Source organism: Microcaecilia unicolor, chromosome 9 (genome assembly GCF_901765095.1).
Source record: "Microcaecilia unicolor chromosome 9, aMicUni1.1, whole genome shotgun sequence".
Lineage (NCBI taxonomy): Eukaryota > Metazoa > Chordata > Amphibia > Gymnophiona > Siphonopidae > Microcaecilia > Microcaecilia unicolor.
This window is the reverse complement of record NC_044039.1, coordinates 108,507,912-108,525,865: the sequence shown is the minus strand read 5'-3', so window position 1 is coordinate 108,525,865 and position 17,954 is coordinate 108,507,912. Positions and strand designations below refer to the sequence as shown.

The following is a 17,954-nucleotide window of genomic DNA, read 5'->3' as shown; positions in this document are numbered from 1 at the left end:
AGCTTTAATTACCCTAATCCCAAAGCCGGGCAAACCGAGTGATAGAGTGGAAGCATATAGGCCCATTTCTCTTATTAATGTGGACATCAAAATCTTAGCCCGGGTCTTAGCAGATCGGCTAGCCCCCTGTATGAATACCCTGATTGGGGAACACCAAGTGGGATTTATGAGGGATAGGAACTCAGTGCTCAATGTGCGTAAAGTTCTCTTGGCAATTGCACACTGTCATGCCAAAGACACAGACCTGTTGTAAGTCAGCCTGGACGCCGAGAAGGCGTTCGACAGAGTGCGGTGGGAATATTTGTTTCAAGTACTATCATACGTGGGAGTAGGAGGCTGGTTTTTAGAAGCAATTAAAGTACTGTATAGAGAACCTGTAGCCAGACTCCTAATTAATGAAACAAGGTCCCCTCCACTGCGGATCAGAGCGGGTACCAGACAAGGATGTCCCCTCTCTCCTTTATTATTTTTATTATATGTAGAGCCATTGCTGCGTACTTTGGAGAGAGATCCGGATATATGTGGGGTGTCTCTCCCGGGTCAACGGGTAAAGGTCCTATCTTTTGCGGATGATATTCTACTAACCTTGACTCATCCCCAGCAGTCTCTTCCCAGGGTCCTGGCCGCCATCGATGAGTTTGGGTTATACTCAGGTCTTAATTTGAATCTACAGAAATCCATAGCACTCCCATCCAAAGCAGAGATTCAATTGAATTGGGAGGGCCCTTTTCCCTTACAGTGGGCCCAGGAAGAGGTAACTTACTTGGGGGTGAGGATTCCTGTGGATTTGCACTCATTATACTCACGAAATATGGTACACCTGAAGGGGCGGGTGGCCCGGGCCCTCCAAAGCTGGCAAGACCTTCCAATTTCATTGATGGGTAGAGTAGCACTCTATAACATGATCCTATTCCCGGTTTGGATATATGCTTTCCAAACCCTGCCTATGTTTCTGACCGCTGGGGATGAAAAATGGTTGAAGGCAAAGTTAAACCTATTTTTGTGGCAGGGGAAACGGGCGCGCATGACCTTAAGCAGAGCCATCCTCCCAAGAGTTAAGGGGGGATTGGGATTGTTGGATCTTCGCTTGTTCTCCGTGGCAAGTAGCATGCGCCACATTTCGGACTGGTTTAGATCCACTGGTCACTTCTCCCTCGTGGCGGCGGAGACTAGTTGGTTGGGTTCCCTAAATTTTTCCAATTGGCTACATCAGGGTAAGAGTCCATCCTTGAGTTTGGGAATGGCGGGCCCTGTACTTTGTCCGTTACGCCAGGCTTGGAAATGGCTATGTAAGTTTTTTGGCCTTAACAAGTTGACCTCCCCTTTGTTATCATTACGGGGTAACCCGGAGTTCCTAGCGGGAGACACCTCTAGAACATTCCGTGAATGGGAGGCCAAGGGAATTTCCTTTCTGTATCAGGTGGTAACAGATAAGGGTGAGATTAAAATGCTTCCTGAAATCAATAGAGAGTTTAATTTACACAGGAAAGATACATTTGCATTTCTACAACTCCAACATTATGTGCACTCTTTGCCCCAGAAAGACTTATCCATGGAAGTATATGAATGTTTTAACTCAATGTTTGGACTTGATGCACGACTAAGGATCCCCTTGAAGTACTTTCATGCACACTTGAGAGACCATCTGCACTCCTCGGACTTTGACCGGGTGGCACAGCAGTGGTCATTGGAATTGTCTACACAAATAACCCCGGAGGCCATTAAGTCTATCTTGGCTGGAACCTATAAATTGACTGAAAATGTAAGCTGGTGGGAAATCCAGTACAAGTTTATTTTTCGCTTACACATCTCACCCAGGAGAGCATACCGGGCCACTTTGTGTGAATCGGATTGCTGTCGCAAGTGTGGGAAAGGAAATGCCCATCTGAGCCACATGTTCTGGTCCTGCCCTGTTATTCAACAATTCTGGATAGCCTTGGTGTCACACATTTCGTCTATGTGGCAGGTGAGATGGCGACATACTCCCACTCAGCTATTTGGAGACTATTCTATACAAGGACAACCTAAGCCAGGCTTACGTACCTTTTTACATAGATCTTTACTGATGGGGAAAAAAGCAATCTTGCAGCATTGGATGACATCGGATTCCCCCACTTTAGCCCAATGGCGTTCATTCATGATCTACATGTGCTCACTCGAACGCAGTGGGATTGCAGACTTGGCAGGGACTAAGGGAGACCTCTTTTGTACAGCCTGGGCACCTTTTTGGGACACATTGACTTCAGTAGCCCGCAGTAGAATCTTAAATTCCTGAAGATGGGGAGGGGGGAGGGTGGAGTGGAAATGGGAGGGGGAGGGAGGGGAGAAATGTTGAAAACCCGGTACTTGTATAAGAAAGGACGGGACAGTTTTGTACTTGTAACTTTTCTGTTTCCATGATTTGTGTCCTGATATTGAACTTTATGTTAATAAACAAGAGTTATAAAAAAAAAAAAAAAAAATCAGACAAAAGATTGCAAATTAGTACTGAAGTACTCAGCATGATGTAAATAGGAGCAACAAACACAGTTTGAAATGTCTATATGCGAATGCCAGGAGCCTAAGAAATAAGATGGGAGAGTTAGAATATATTGCACTAAATGAAAAATTAGATATAATAGGCATCTCTGAGACCTGGTAGAAGGAGGATAACCAGTGGGACACTGTCATACCAGGGTACAAATTATATCATAGTGATAGGGTGGATCAAATTGGTGGAGGGGTAGCATTGTATATTAACGACAGCCTTGAATCAAATAGATTGAAATTTCTGCAGGAAACAAAACACTTCTTGGAATCACTGTGGATTGAAATTCCATGTGTAAAGGGGCAAAGGATAGTGATAGGAGTGTACTACCATCCGCCTGGCCAGGATGAGCAGATGGATGCAGACATGTTAAAGGAAATTAGGGACGCAAACAAACTGGGCAACACAATAATAATGGGTGATTTCAAATACCCCGATATTGACTGGGTAAATGTAACATTGGGACACGCTAGGGAGGTAAAATTCCTTGATGAAATCAAGGACAGCTTTATGGAGCAGCTGGTACAGGAACCGACGGGAGAAGGAAAAATTCTAGACCTAGTCCTTAGTGGAGTGCATGATCTGGTGCGGGAGGTAATGGTGCTGGGGCCGCTTGATAACAGTGATCATAGTATGATCAGATTTGATATTAGCTTTGAAGTATACATAGGAAATCAAATACATTAGCGTTTAACTTTAAAAAAGGAGACTATGATAAAATGAGAAGAACGGTGAAAAGAAAACTTAGAGGAGCGACTGCGAAGTTCCAAAATTTACATCAGGCGTGGATGCTGTTCAAAAACGCCATCCTGGAAGCCCAGGCCAAATATATTCTGCGTATTAAAAAAGGAGGACGGAAGACCAAACGACAGCCGGCGTGGTTACATAGTGAGGTGAAGGAAGCTATTAGAGCTAAAAGAAAATCCTTCAGAAAATGGAAGAAGGAACAGACTGAAAATAATAAGAAACGGCATAAGGAATGTCAACTCAAATGCAAAGCACTGATAAGGAAAGCTAAGAGGGACTTCGAAAAAAGATTGCGTTAGAGGCAAAAACACATAGTAAAAAACAATTTAGGTATATTAAAAGCAGGAAGCCAGCAAAAGAATTGGTTGGACCGCTAGATGACCGAGGAGTAAAAGGGGTGATCAGGGAAGACAAAGCCATAGCGGAGAAATTAAATGAATTCTTTGCTTTGGTCTTCACCGAGGAAGATTTGGGAGGGATACCGGTGCCGGAAATGGTATTCGAAGCTGACGAGTCGGAGAAACAATGAATTCTCTGTAAACCTGGAGGATATAATGGGGCAGTTCTACAATCTGAAGAGAAGCAAATCTCCTGGACCGGTGGTATTCATCCCAGAGTACTGATAGAACTGAAAAATGAGCTTGCGGAGCTATTGTTAGAAATATGTAATTTATCCTTAAAATCGAGCATGGTACCGGAAGATTGGAGGGTGGCCAATGTAACGCCGATTTTTAAAAAAGGTTCCAAAGGAGATCCAGGAAATTATAGACCGGTGAGTCTGACGTCAGTGCTGGGCAAAATGGTAGCGACTATTATTAAGAACAAAATTACAGAGCATATTCAAAAGCATGGATTAATGAGACAAAGTCAACATGGATTTAGTGAAGGGAAATCTTGCCTCACCAATCTACTACATTTCTTTGAAGGGGTGAACAAACGTGGATAAAGGGGAGCCGGTTGATATTGTGTATCTGGATTTTCAGAAGGCATTTGACAAAGTATGTCATGAAAGACTCCAGAAGAAATTGGAGAGTCACGGGATAGGAGGTAGTGTTCTATTGTGAATTAAAAACTGGTTAAAAGATAGAAAACAGAGAGTAGGGTTAAATGATCAGTATTCTCAATGGAGAAGGGTAGTTAGTGGGGTTCCCCAGGGCTCTGTGCTCGGATCGCTGCTTTTTAACATATTTATAAATGACCTAGAGATGGGAGTAACTAGTGAGGTAATTAAATTTGCTGATGACACAAAGTTATTCAAAGTTGTTAAATCGCGGGAGGATTGTGAAAAATTACAAGAGGACCTTATGAGACTGGGAGACTGGGCGTCTAAATGGCAGATGACATTTAATGTGAGCAAGTGCAAAGTGATGCATGTGGGAAAGAGGAACCCGAATTATAGCTACGTCATGCAAGGTTCCACGTTAGGAGTCACGGACCAAGAAAGGGATTAGGTGTTGTCGTTGATGATATGTTGAAACCTTTTGCCCAGTGTGCTGCTGCGGCTAAGAAAGCAAATAGAATGTTAGGCATTATTAGGAAAGGAATGGAAAACAAAAATGAGGATGTTATAATGCCTTTGTATCGCTCCATGGTGCGACTGCACCTAGAATATTGTGTTCAGTTCTGGTCGTCGCATCTCAAAAAAGATATAGTGGAATTAGAAAAGGTACAGAGAAGGGCGACGAAAATGATAAAGGGGATGGGACGACTTCCCTGTGAGGAAAGGCTAAAGCGGCTAGGGCTCTTCAGCTTGAAGAAAAGATGGTTGAGGGGAGATATGATAGAGGTCTATAAAATAATGAGTGGAGTTGAACGGGTAAGTGTGAAGAGTCTGTTCATGCTTTCCAAAAATACTAGGACTAGGGGGCATGCGATGAAGCTACAATGTAGTAAATTTAAAATGAATCGGAGAAAAGTTTTCTTCACTCAACGTGTAATTAAACTCTGGAATTCGTTGCCAGAGAATGTGGTAAAGGTGGTTGGGTAAACATTTCCCCATGCAACATCCTCCTCCCGGTGAACCTTTCAACATGTTTTTCCCCCTTTGGAGCACAAACAGCAGCAGATTTCACATTCAGCTGCCTGCATCAGCCCGGTGTCCTTCTCTTTACTCCTCCTTGCTCCCCTTTGATGTAACTTCCTGTTTCTGCAGGTCCATGGCAGAAAGAGAGACTCTGGGCTGATGCAGTCAGGTGAATGAGAAACACTGCCGTTATTAGTGTTTTTGTGCCCCCGATGATTCAGATACACCACTGTGGCGTTATCGGAGAACACTTGCCCAGCCTTCCCAAAGAGAAATCATTTAAACTCGCTCAATGCTAGGCAGATCGCCCCGGTCTCCAAGACATTGATGGATAAGAACGCCTCCTCGGTAGTTCAGTGACCCTGGGCCACATGGCCAACACAGTGGGCTCCCCAACCAGTGAGACTGGCGTCCATAGTGACTCCTGTTCAGGTAGGAGTCTCCAGACTTATCCCCCCCCCCCCCCGAAAATCCCGTGTACTCCAGCCACCAATCAAGACTGGCCTTCACCAAGGTTCAAAGAGGCAGTCTGATTGCCAGATCCTGCGACTGGGGGGACCAGCGAGAAAGAAGAGCTGTCTGCAAAGGACATATGTGCACCCTAGACCAACGGACCCCCACATTCAAGAACGCTACCATGGAGCCCAACACCTGCAGATACTGACTCACCCACAGATTCCTGTACTGAAGAAGAGAGAGAACCTGAACTCTGGAGCTTTCAAATGTGCTCCTCCATCACAAAAACTCGACCCAAAGCAGTATCAAATTGCATCCCCAGATACTGGAGAGTCTGTGAGGGGTGCAGAGACTCTTGGCCAGATTCACAACCCAGCCCAACTCCTGCAGCAAATGCACTACCTAAGATGTATCCCGAACACTGTCCTGAAATGATTTCACGTGGATGAGCCAGTCATTGAGGTATGGATGCACTAGGATGCATTCCTCCACAAAGTCGCCGCCACCACCACAACCACACTGGAAAAGGTCCATGGTAAGACTAAAAGTGTTCTAGAATTTTCAGGCCTATTCCTAATACTTCTATTTACTTTCTTTGTATCACAATATTGGTTTCTGCTGACGTTGCTATACAGGAACGTCTACAAACTCAGATAAGACCTGTGCTCTGTACATGTTTGTTCTGGGGCCTGTTACTGCAGCCCTCAGCACATCCTGTTCAGTGTAGCCAGTCCGCCGAAGCCCAGTCAAGAACATGCTCCACCCAATAAAAACAAGTGTGAGCAACTATGCCACCAAAAATGGTAGCCTGAAATCTAAGGGCGGCCACATCAAACCCCTATTTGAGGAGAGTCGTCATCCAGTGGTTCTGCAGACCCCTAAGAGCTGTGCCCCCGTCAACAGGGACCGTATTCTTCTTTGTAACTGCAGACACCACTATGTGGGGATGCATCATCGCCCTATCCTCCTCTGAAATGGCACCATAAAACGCACCAGACGAAAAGGGGCATCAGGAGCTTTCCACTGGGTGTGGATAACATCTTTAATGTCCTGATGCATAGGGAAAACTTTGTAGACTTGTGATGCCCTTAAGAAGGGGATCCACCATCCTTAGAAGCGTTCTCAAACTTAAAGAGTGGAAGACACCTGGGAAATGAGCTCTTGGAGCTCATTCCTCTGGAAAAACCGAATCACAGAAGCATCCTCACTGGGAGGAAGATCCTCCGCTCCAGCGTCATCTGGATCCAGACTTTCTTCTAATGGCCAATCCTGATATCATGCTACTTCTTTGAAGGAGGGGACCGTGGCTCCATTGAAGCCTCCAGCTCTCAGTCCACACGGTGCTTCTCTGCAGGAATGGAAAGAGCAGAACCCAAGACCGGACACCACACCACACCACCACCACCACCACTAGCAGCAGCTTCCCGGAACTGACAAAATGTCCTATACAAGGCCAATACAAAAAGGGGGGAAATCAACCCCTGATGGCCTAGGCCACACTGGGTCCGAAGCAGCCGGCTCTCCAGCAGTAACAGGTTCCAACCACGGGACAACATCAGGAGGTGGCAGGAGATTCAAAATGGCAGTTCTGGCCGAAACTGAAACCGCTGGCACAAAGAGCTGAGCAACAGACTCCCCAGCAGAAGTAAAGAGCCCTACTCCTGCCCTGCAAGAGCCGAAACTGACACATGAGATGACACAGCCTGCTGTCCCAAGAAGAAGGAACAACGCCACGAAGCATTAACTCCACGGCTTAAAGCATGGTGCCACCATTGCTAATCCAACCTTAGGAAACAACTGCCACATACACAAGAAGGCAACCCTCCTGGGACCAGAAAAAAACCACTACAGAGATAGGAGAGCACAAACAGCAGGTCCAGGCACCCACAGAGCCTGAGAAAATCTGTCTCCTGGCTGTGCCACGTTAGAAGTGAAAGTTGGGTTTTTTTTTTGTTTGTTTGAAAGCCTCCTCAACTGGGAGAAGCTTCAGGCAAACCCCTCGCACTCCAGACTCACCTCGTACCCAGAGGCAGCAAAGGAGGGTTGAGTGAACCAGGCAAGGAGTCCAAAAGACACAGCACCACGAGAGGGAAGGGAAGGAGAGATTTGGCCGCCCGAGTGCGACACCACCAAATTCAGCCCCAATCCGGTCAGCAGGAACTGTGTCAAAGGTGCCTTTTTATTTATATATATATATATATATATATATATATATATATATATATATTTATTTTTTTTAGTATTAGTTTATTAATTTTAAACTTTAAACAAGAGTACACTTGTCATATGCAATACAGCCAAATACATAACAGAAAGAAAGGAAAATCACAAAAAGTTGAGAAATATTCTCATCAGAAAATAGCACTGAAGAAATATATTGCTTTTCACGTTTTAACATATTGTTCTGCTTTCTTAGACCACCATCTCTTGGGGGCGATAATGAATTAGAGAAGATTAAAAGGAATAACAGTTATAGCAAAACAAGGCTGCGTGTACCCCCTTTAACAGTTGTTATTTCAGTTGTTTCAAATCCAGAAAAGATTTCAGCTGATCAGAAAGATAGAAAACATATTTCATCTGACCTAACCTTACAATACATTTACAGGTAAGTGAGAAAAAAAGTTCCTCCCATTTCCATCGTCCTTGTTTTCATAGCTGAAAAGGCTTTTCTTTTCTGTTGAGTCATCTTTGTCACATCAGGGTATATCCATATTTTCTCACCTCCAAAGTGAGAATTTGCATTTTTGAAGTAAAGTCTCAAAACAGAATTAAGATCTTGTTCAAAAACAAGTTCCTGTGGGACTCTGCAAAATGTGTACCATTTATCTGAAAGAAAACCATTCATCTTAACCAGGTAAGCTCTGCTTTTCAGAAAGCCTCTAAACCAGTGCAGGGAATGACCATATTATGAGATGCTCCAAGAAGTCATTATTGCTGTTATTATTAAACTGCTAATTGCAGAAATTACCTTCTAAGAGGGTAATTCTATACATCATTTTCACATGAAAATGCTGATATGCACATGTAAATAGGCTCTTATATCAACCAGTGTAAAAGTACATGGCATGACACGATGATGCATACTTTGAAAGTAATTGTGTACAGGGGCAGAATCTGGGTTGAGTGTGGGCAGAGTTCACAAGTACTCACAGAGATTATAAAATGTGCAAACTTACATGCCTCTTTCCACAATCAAGGCACAGATATTCTCATCTGCTTGAGAGCAGGTGTTAAGTATCTATGTATGCAAGGTAGGCATGGTTTCTGCTGCTTATAGTAGTATCTTATAAAGAAACACATTTGTCGGCCTCTACTTGCCCTCTTAAACCAGACACCTTGTTATAAAATCGTGTTCCCTTGCTAGATTGTCCAATATTAGGCACCAAAGATTATTTATTTATTTATTTACAGATGCTTTATATATCATGTATGCCAAAGCTGGCTTCTACGAGGTTTACAATTAACAAAAAAATAAGCTGCCAAGAGGGAGAAGAAAAAGGAGAAAAAAGAAAAAACAAATTCAACGGGTAGCAGGGTATGCAATTCCAAAGTAGTATGTTTTCAGAGCTACCTTAAACTTTACATAGGGAAGGCTCAAGTAGAAAGTGGATAGGAAGGAAGTTTCAGAGTTTGGGTCCAGCACAACTAGTAGCAGTGAAATGGGTAGTGTCAAGACAAATTACAGGTGGAGGGGGCAACCAAGTAACCCAGTTGTGGAGGAGCTAAGTGACCTGGAGGGGGTGTAGAAGATGAAGAAAAGGGATAAATAAGCCGGTGCTGAAGAGAGGCGAGACTTGTACACCAGAACACAGAGTTTAAACTGGATATGAGCAGAAAGGGGTAACCAATGTTCTGAACAGAGAAATGGAATAACATGATCAAAAGGTTTAGAATGGCGACGTAGATGAGCTGCAGTGGATTGAACCAAGTCTTTGAAAGTTTGAGATCTTTAGATGTCTATATCGGCCCCTTTGTCATCATTTTTCTGTAAATCTTTCACAGTTGCACATATAATAATCATATCTCAGAATATCAATCACCAAATACTTCACATATTTCACAGAAGGAAACTGTAACTGATATCCATCTTTAGATCTAAGAGAACAAATTGTTGTTTTTACTGCAAATAACTCCACAAAATAATCTGGAACAAAACCATAAAATAAATCTATGGACAAAAACACAGAGCTTATGTATGAACTGATGAAAGCTTCTTTTGAGCCACTTGACACCTGCCGTCTGAAGTATATGACCTGGAAAGTCTTGTTGGTGGCGATCACTTTAGGCCACAGTGTCAGTAAGTGTCACGTCTGTGGCCGTGACCACCCTCAGCCTTACCTTCTTTCTGGGGGTCAGCAGCTCTGCTGGCTTCTGTCTGTCTTTGTGTTAGTCTTGTCTCTGGCTCTGTGTGCTGATTGCTTCACTAGATCTCACCTCTGTGGGCTATGCCTTTCTAGGGAGCCAGCATCTAAGATGGCTGCCACCGGCTCTGTGCCAGCTTCCAAGATGGCTCCTGCTTGTCTTTCCTGTGGGCTCACTTCCTATGTGTGTCAAGCCTCTCTTTGGGGTCAGTGTACTTCCTGCTTCTGTCCTACTGCTGGTGACTCATCAGTGAGAGCCTTCATAAGGAAGTGCTGGGCTTGCAGACAGTGCCTTTGCATAAGTGTTATGCTCTTAGGCCAGGTCAGGTTAGTAAGTGTCTGCTGCACTACTGCTTAGCCTCTCTCTGGGTTCCAGCCCAGTTTCGTTCTATGTCTGTGTCTCTGTTGTCCTTCCGTGGGGGGTCTTCCCTGCCACTGTCTGTCTGTGGACTGTGGGTCCTTCCTGGCTTACCCTGTGTTTGGGGTGAAGCCTCTGTTCCTGGCTTACCCTGTGTTTGGGGTGAAGCCTCTGCTCCAGGCTTACCCTGTGTTGGGGTGAAGCCTCTGTTCCTGGCTTACCCTGGGTTGGGGTGAAGCCTTTGTCCGGGTTTGTTCTCTGTCTGTATGCGAAGCCTCAGCCTTTGTGAGTTCCCCAGTCAGTGTGTGGAACGGCTGTGGCTTCAGACCCTTGGCCTGTTCTTCCGGGTTACTCTGTTTGCTGTGCTGCCTGCCCAAGACCCTTGGCCTATTATTCCTGGTTTGCTCTCTTTACCCTGAACCCTGCCTTGCCTAGCCTGTGTGCCTACCCTGCTTGTATATCCTGAGGGTATATCCTGAATCCTGTATCTGTCTGGCTAGTGTGTTTTCCTGGGTGATTATTCCTGTATCCTGTCTCCACGTAGCTAGAGGGTTTACCCTGTGGGTATTCCCGGATCCCCGTTCTGCCTAGTGTGTTGCTGCCCTAGTCCTTGCTCCTGCTAGCTTCTGTACGCCTTGTGTTCCTTGGTCTGTCTTCTGGGTCTTGCTAGTGGCTGTGCAGCAGCACACTGAGTCTAGTTCCATGCTCTGTCGCCCTCGTGTATCCCAGACCCAGGGTGGGTCCTCTGGATCTTCAGTTCCTGCCTTATCCTGCAAGTCCTGCCGGCCGCCTGCACTTCGGAGCTCAACTCTGGAGGAACGGTGGCTAGGTGTAGGTGAAGCTGTTCCTGTCTCATCTGTTCTAGTTGCCTGCCTTGTACTACTCCAGTCCAGAGTTCCAGTACTGCTCTTCTGTGTTTCCAGTCCCGAGGTGGTTGCCTGCCGCTGCCGCTCCTCGGCAGTGGCCCAAGGGCTCACAAACTCCAGTTCTGCCTCGAGGACCTGACAGAATGCCAAGGCCCTCGAGAACGCAACAGTAAGCTACAGATCCTAGTAGCTGATCCACCTTATACCAAGTTGTTCAACAACAGAGTGGTCTTGCACATGGATCCTAATTTCCTTCCTAAGGTGGTGTTGGATTTCTGCCAACATTTTTCCCAAAGCCACATGCCCATCCAGGTGAAAGCATACTGTACACTTTGGACTGGAAGAGAGCCTTGGCCTCTATCTGTAACAGATTAAAGTCTATCAAAAGCCCACTCAGCTTCTTGTTTCTTTTGACTCTAACAGGATGGGGGCAGCCATCAGTAAATACATACTCTTGAATTGGCTAGCAAACCACATTTCTTGTACTTGTGCCCAGACTGGGTTGAATCTGGAGGATCATGTCATGGCTTATAAACTACTATCAAAAAAGGGAACACCTTCGGGTTTTGCTGGATGTTTCGAACGGAGCTTCTTGGGCAGTTTTATCTACATGGTTCTTGTTGACGGCTGTTGTGCATTGACCGTGTTTCCCATTGTCCTTTTTGCTGCCGCGTGTCCATTCATCTCTGTCTTCCTGCACCTACCTCCCAACGCTCATTTCCTTCTGCACCCAAACCATCCCATGCTCAATTTACTTATCCGTTAACCCCATTATTTTTGCTTTTACTACAAACTGTATATTCTTCTTACGACTTTGTAATTTCTTTATATTGTTACTATGTAAGCCGCATTGAGCCTGCCATGTGTGGGAAAGTGCGGGGTACAAATGTAATAAATAAATAAATATATTATGGTATAAATTTTGAAGGTATGTCACCAGTAACCTATACCTCTATATGCTTAGAGGCTGCTACAAAATTTGGCAACAAGGATTTTGTTAAGGGTGTCATATTTCAATCACATAACACTGGCCTTATGGAGTTGAATGTGTTACCAATAAATTTGTTGGAACAAACAAATTTTGATGATGTTTAAATCAATCCACGGGCTGGCAGCAATTACTGTTTCATTAATGTTAACATGTCATGCATCTTCTAACAAGTTCAAGCATGTCTGCGTAACTCATATGTAGTTCCTGACATTAAAGCCGTTAAGAAAGTTTATCTTGTGAGAGCCTATTCAGTTGTTTTACCTAACCTTTGGAACAACTTACCTAATGAAAACCAGGAAATTAATGATTTGGTTACTTCTAATATATGCTAGTTAAATGTGTGTAATTATCCATTAATTTGAATGTTTTTGTTATTTGAATGAATGGCTATGTTCATTGTTAACTGCTGAGACAATGGAGGATTATGTGGTATACAAGTGTAATAAATTAATAAACCTGACTTAACCAAATTGGCTCTGCTTTAGTGTTACAAAAAAAAAACAAACCTAAAATAATTTTGATTATATAACATGGTCACATTGCTTTGACCTCAGTTCTCACATGAACAGCCAATACAGAAAGTATCTCTTCTTTTAAAAACAAAAGGATATATTATCGAGCACCGTTTTTAAGGTTTTATATCCATTTCACTAAACCTGTAAATAAACTAAGAATTCTAGGCCCAATCTAGCTATAAAATAAATGAAAATGTAGCCTTGAAGATCATACCAGTAGCCAAATTATCTCTGCAGTGCAGCCAACTCACCTGCCGGAAAATCTCTACGACAAAGTTAACGTTACTCCTCTTGGACGAGAAGACTCTGCGCACGATCTCATAGTCCGTTACATGCTCTTCATCAATGCTGCAGAGACTGGATACACTGGGCTCCCTCTCTGTTAGAGTGCTTGTGTTAGAATGAGATTGTTCCTGTTCTGTCGTTCGTTCGGTGTTCTCTGTTTTACTGTCCTCTCTGGCAGCCATGTTAGCAGCTGCTCTCTGTAATAACAGAAGTCAAAAGATTTTAAGCGGTGCAGTAACCATTCACTCAAGTAAATGTAAGTGCAAGTTAACAGCCAATATACAGGATGAGCTCCATGCCTCAGATCATAACCAGGTCCATTTATTGGTTTTATTGCTACACTTTATTTTATTCTTGGGTTACAATATGCTTTTTGTATTTTTACACCAAATGAAAACTGGACTTTGATAAGGCTAAAATGATCAAAATTGTTAAAATCTACTAACAGAGTTAACAAGAATGCTAGTATGACATACATTGTTTTATGATTTTGTCTTTGAAACATTTTCCACTTTTTATTGCTGTCTAACGTTATGATGATTCTATTTTATTGGCTTAATTGTCTACTGCTTAGTGTGATTTTGCGACTTGAACCTTGCCTTGAACATTTTGAATGAAAAGGTGGGCAATAAATCAACTTGACTGAAAATTAAAATAAAAGGAAATCTTAATTTCATTTTAGCTATCAAACTTTTTTCTCTTTTTGCTAACACAACTACTGTAACATGCTTAAAATATGTGAGGCCACATATGTACGTATGGAAAAAGCTCTCAGCACATCAGTTAACTGAATTAATCTCTGAACTTTGTTGTTTTCTCATCCATATTATTAATCTATCAAGGCAGCTACAGCTTTTATGGAATCTCGAGACAGAAATATTTGGTTTGGTGTAGGCAGCCTTTGATCACTGGTGCCAGTTCAAAGTTCTAAAACATCACTGCTCGCCTTACTTTATACTGCAGGCATGGCTTTAAGATCAAAACACTTTTCACTTACAAAGTTTAAAAAAAAAACTCAGATTTTTTTAAAAACACTACCAGGGACCTTTAGGTATTATAGCTGAAGCACTCATATTTAAATAGCTCATGTCCCCATAAGAACAGAGATGAAAACCATTTTAACTATGACTTGCATTATGGTTTAATACAACACATCTTACCTTCATGAAAAGACTCAAAGCCAGTGGTTGAAAAATGTTGGATGTTTAGCAACAGGACTTGCAATGACTATTGTACTAAGCAGCATACAGAAGAAGACACTGAAGATCTTTTATTTTCCACAGTCTCTCCTCCCTGATCAGCCTTGTCTAATATGTTGTAGATTGTCTGGCAGCATTATGTTGGTCCCTTGTCCAAGTCTAGCATCATCTCTACTGTTACCCATTCCTATTATTTTGTACTATTTTTTTTTTCATTTTCATCTTACTCCCATTGTGGAGTTATTTTATTGCAACCTAGCCAAGCCTAGTCTGTGTCGCCTTGTTTACCTCTCTCTGTTATAAACTTTTTTTTATTGTAAACCACTTAGATATTTTTTGGATGAGTGGTATATCAAAGCAGACAACAGAATACATAATCCAAAAGAAAACAATGCTGCAACATAAGAATAAGTGTTGCAATATTGGAACAGACTGAAGGTCCATCAAGCCCAGTATCCTGCTTCCAACAGTGGCCAATCCAAGTTACAAGTACCTGGCAAGATCCCAACAGTAAAACAGATTTTATGTTGCTTATTCTAAAAATAAGCAGAGGATTTTTCTCAAGTCCATCTTAATAATGGTTATGGCCTTTTCTTTTAGGAAGTTATCCAAACCTATTTTAAATCCTGCTAAGCTAACTGCTTTTACCACATTCTCTGGCAATGAATTCCAGAGTTCAATTACACATTGAGTGAAGAAATATTTTCTACAATTTCTTTTAAATTTACTACTTATAGCTTCATTGCATGCCCTCTAGTCCTAGTATTTTTGGAAACTGTAAACAAGCGATTCATGTCCACCCATTCCTATCCCCTCTATTTTATAGACCTATATCATATCTCCCCCTCAGCCATTTCTTCTCCATGCTGAAGAGCCCTAGCTGCTTTAGCCTTTCCTCATAGGGAAGTCAGACCAACCCCTTTTATCATTTTCATCGCCTTTCTCTGCACCTTTTCTAATTCCACTATATCTTTTTGAGATGCGGTAATCAGAACTGCACACAGTATTAGAGGGTGCGGTCGCACCATGGAGCAATACAAAGGCATTATAACATTCTCGTTTTGTTTTCTATTCCTTTCCTAATAATACCTAACATTCTATTTGCTTTCTTAGCTGCTACCGCACACTGAGCAGAGGGTTTCAAAGTATCAACGATGACACCTAGATCCTTTTCCTGTGCTGTGACTCCTAATGTGGAACCTTGCATCACGTAGCTATAGTTTCGGTTCCTCTTTCTCACATGAATCACTTTGCACTTGCTCATATTAAACGTCATCTGTCATTTCGATGCCCAGTCTCCCAGTCTCGTATGGTCCACATTTTTCACAATCCTCTTCCAATTTAATAATTTTGAACAACTTTGTGTCATCAGCAAATTTAATTACCTCCTTAGTTATTCCCATTTCTAGATCATTTAAAAATATATTAAAAAGCAGCAGTCCCAGCACAGACCCCTGCAAAAGCCAACTATCTACCCTTCTCCATTGAGAATACTGACCATTTAACCCTACTCTCTGTTTTCTATCTTTTAACCAGTTTTTAATCCACAATAGGACATTACCTCTTTCCCCATGACTCTAATTTACGAGCACTGTTTGTAAATTTAAGATACAGACTGTATCCCATGTACCCTGGCTTAGGAGTGAGGTTCATCATGGTCATAGTAATAACAAAACTAACCTGACTAGGAGACACTGTCCCATCCCCACAAAAAATTTAACTCAATAATTTAAAGCTATATAGGCAACAGATTATGCAAGGGTCAATATTCTAAAACCAGAAATGAAATTATAATCAAAAGGTTGTCACGACTGTGACCCTACTTTCGGACTCACCTTGTCATCCAGTGGTCAGTTTCAGAGGTGGTTGCAGTCTGTTTTTTCTTCCTTTGTTGCCTCTGCTATCCCTTCTGTGCTTCAAGCCTCACTCTGGTATTCTGCGTGCTTCAAGCCTCACTCTGGTATTCTGTGTGCTTCAAGCCTCTTTCCTGTATTCATGACATCATCGGTGAAGGCCTTCATAAGGAAGGTAAGGACATTCAATCAGGGCCTTTGCAACGCCAAAGGTCGCCGGGTTTTCCTGTGTGCTTGTAGCACTTCTGCCTTGTTTCCTCACCTATGTGCCTACTTCCATCTTGTCTCCTTGCATGTGTGGGCACCTCTTCTCTGTGTGGCTTCCCTTTTCCCTTTGAGTGGCTCAGCCTCGTGTTGCTTGTGTGTGTGGCTTTCGAGTGGCCGTGTGGCCCAGCCTCAAGTTGCTGCCTTGTTTCTTTTGTTTGCTAGTGTGCCTGTGTAGCACTTCTGCCTTGCTCCTTATTTGTTTGCCTGTGTGCTAGAGTTAGCACTTCTGCCTTGGTTTTTGTCTGTTAGCCTGTGTGCTAGGGTTAGCACTTCTGTCTTGATTTTTGCTTGTCATCTCTGTGCCTGCTTGGCACTTCTGTTGTGGCCCTTGCTTGATTGCTGGTATGCTGGTTTAGCTCCTACCTTGCCTTGCATTCTGCCTAGTCTACCTTGCCTCATGTTCCACTTTATTTGTTCTGCCTTGAGTTTTGTCTAGGTCCTTTGTTTATATACTTGAGCTTACCATTAGCCCTTATGTTTCTGTGGGCTCCAGTGCAGCTTTGCTGCTTGTGTGTGTTCAGCCTTCTTGTGCTTGCCTGTGCCTATGAGCCTTCTCTTTTGCCTTCTGCCTTTGTGCTTGGGTTCCAGTTTGGCCTTGTGGCCCACACAAGATGAGGGCACTGGTGTGCACGGGTTCCACTTCGGCCATGTAGCCCGTTTGAGTGTCTTTCTTCCAGCTCTACATGGCTCTGCTGCATACTCTGCTCCTGCCTAGCCAAGCTCAGTTCCTGTGTACCCCAATTTCTGCCTAGCTAAGTGCTGTTTCTTAGTATTGCCTGTGTGCTTATTGCACTTCTGGTCTGTTCCTGCCTGTGTGCTTATTGCACTTCTGGTCTGTTCCAGTCCTGCCTGTTTAGTCCAGTCCTGAGTGGAAGGTTCACCTGCTGCTGCTGCTGCTGTTTGTCAAGAGTGGCCCAAGAGCTCGCGTTTCCCTGAGTTCGTGACAGTTTGCAAAGGCTCCCGAGGCCGTGACAAAGGTCCATAGCAATATGTTAACTACAGTGGAACAAACTACTGGGAGGTTTGAAACAAGCTATACTTTTGCCCCTTATGAAACTTCTGAGTTTTCTCACAATATAATCACTGCAGCAATATATCACTATAACTAATAATACGTGCCATTAACATATTTCCATGAGCAGGACTTCCCTGTTACATTACCAAGAATTTATATTCCACTCAGACCAATATTGGTTCGAAGCACATCACAGCCAAATTAAACCAGCAAACATAAGCTGAGAATTACAACAATAAAATATTAAAATTTTTAAAACAACAAGTTATAGGATAAGAACAAAATTTCCTAAATAACGTGGCCTTAACCAATCTATGAAAAGAGTAATAAGCTAGACAAATAATTGAAGGCAAAGCATTCCAACGTTTAGCTACTTGATAAGAGATTAGAAAGGAAAAAATAAAGTTTTAACCACAAACTCTTAAATATTGGACATGATAGTCAAAGTACTGTGAGCATTAATTCCTGAACCTAGCACTTTAACCAGAGAA

General features: G+C 43.0%; 1 protein-coding gene across 2 annotated transcripts in view; it reads right to left on the bottom strand.

Annotated features, from left to right (window-relative positions):
• The window catches only part of RALGAPA1 (Ral GTPase activating protein catalytic alpha subunit 1), an 882,008-nt gene that overhangs the window by 739,125 nt on the left and 124,929 nt on the right, over positions 1-17,954 (bottom strand). For both annotated transcript variants that reach the window (XM_030214290.1, XM_030214291.1), the window contains exon 10: positions 13,096-13,326. In XM_030214290.1, coding sequence (XP_030070150.1) covers positions 13,096-13,326 — 231 coding nt within the window. The remainder of the gene's footprint in view (positions 1-13,095; positions 13,327-17,954) is intronic.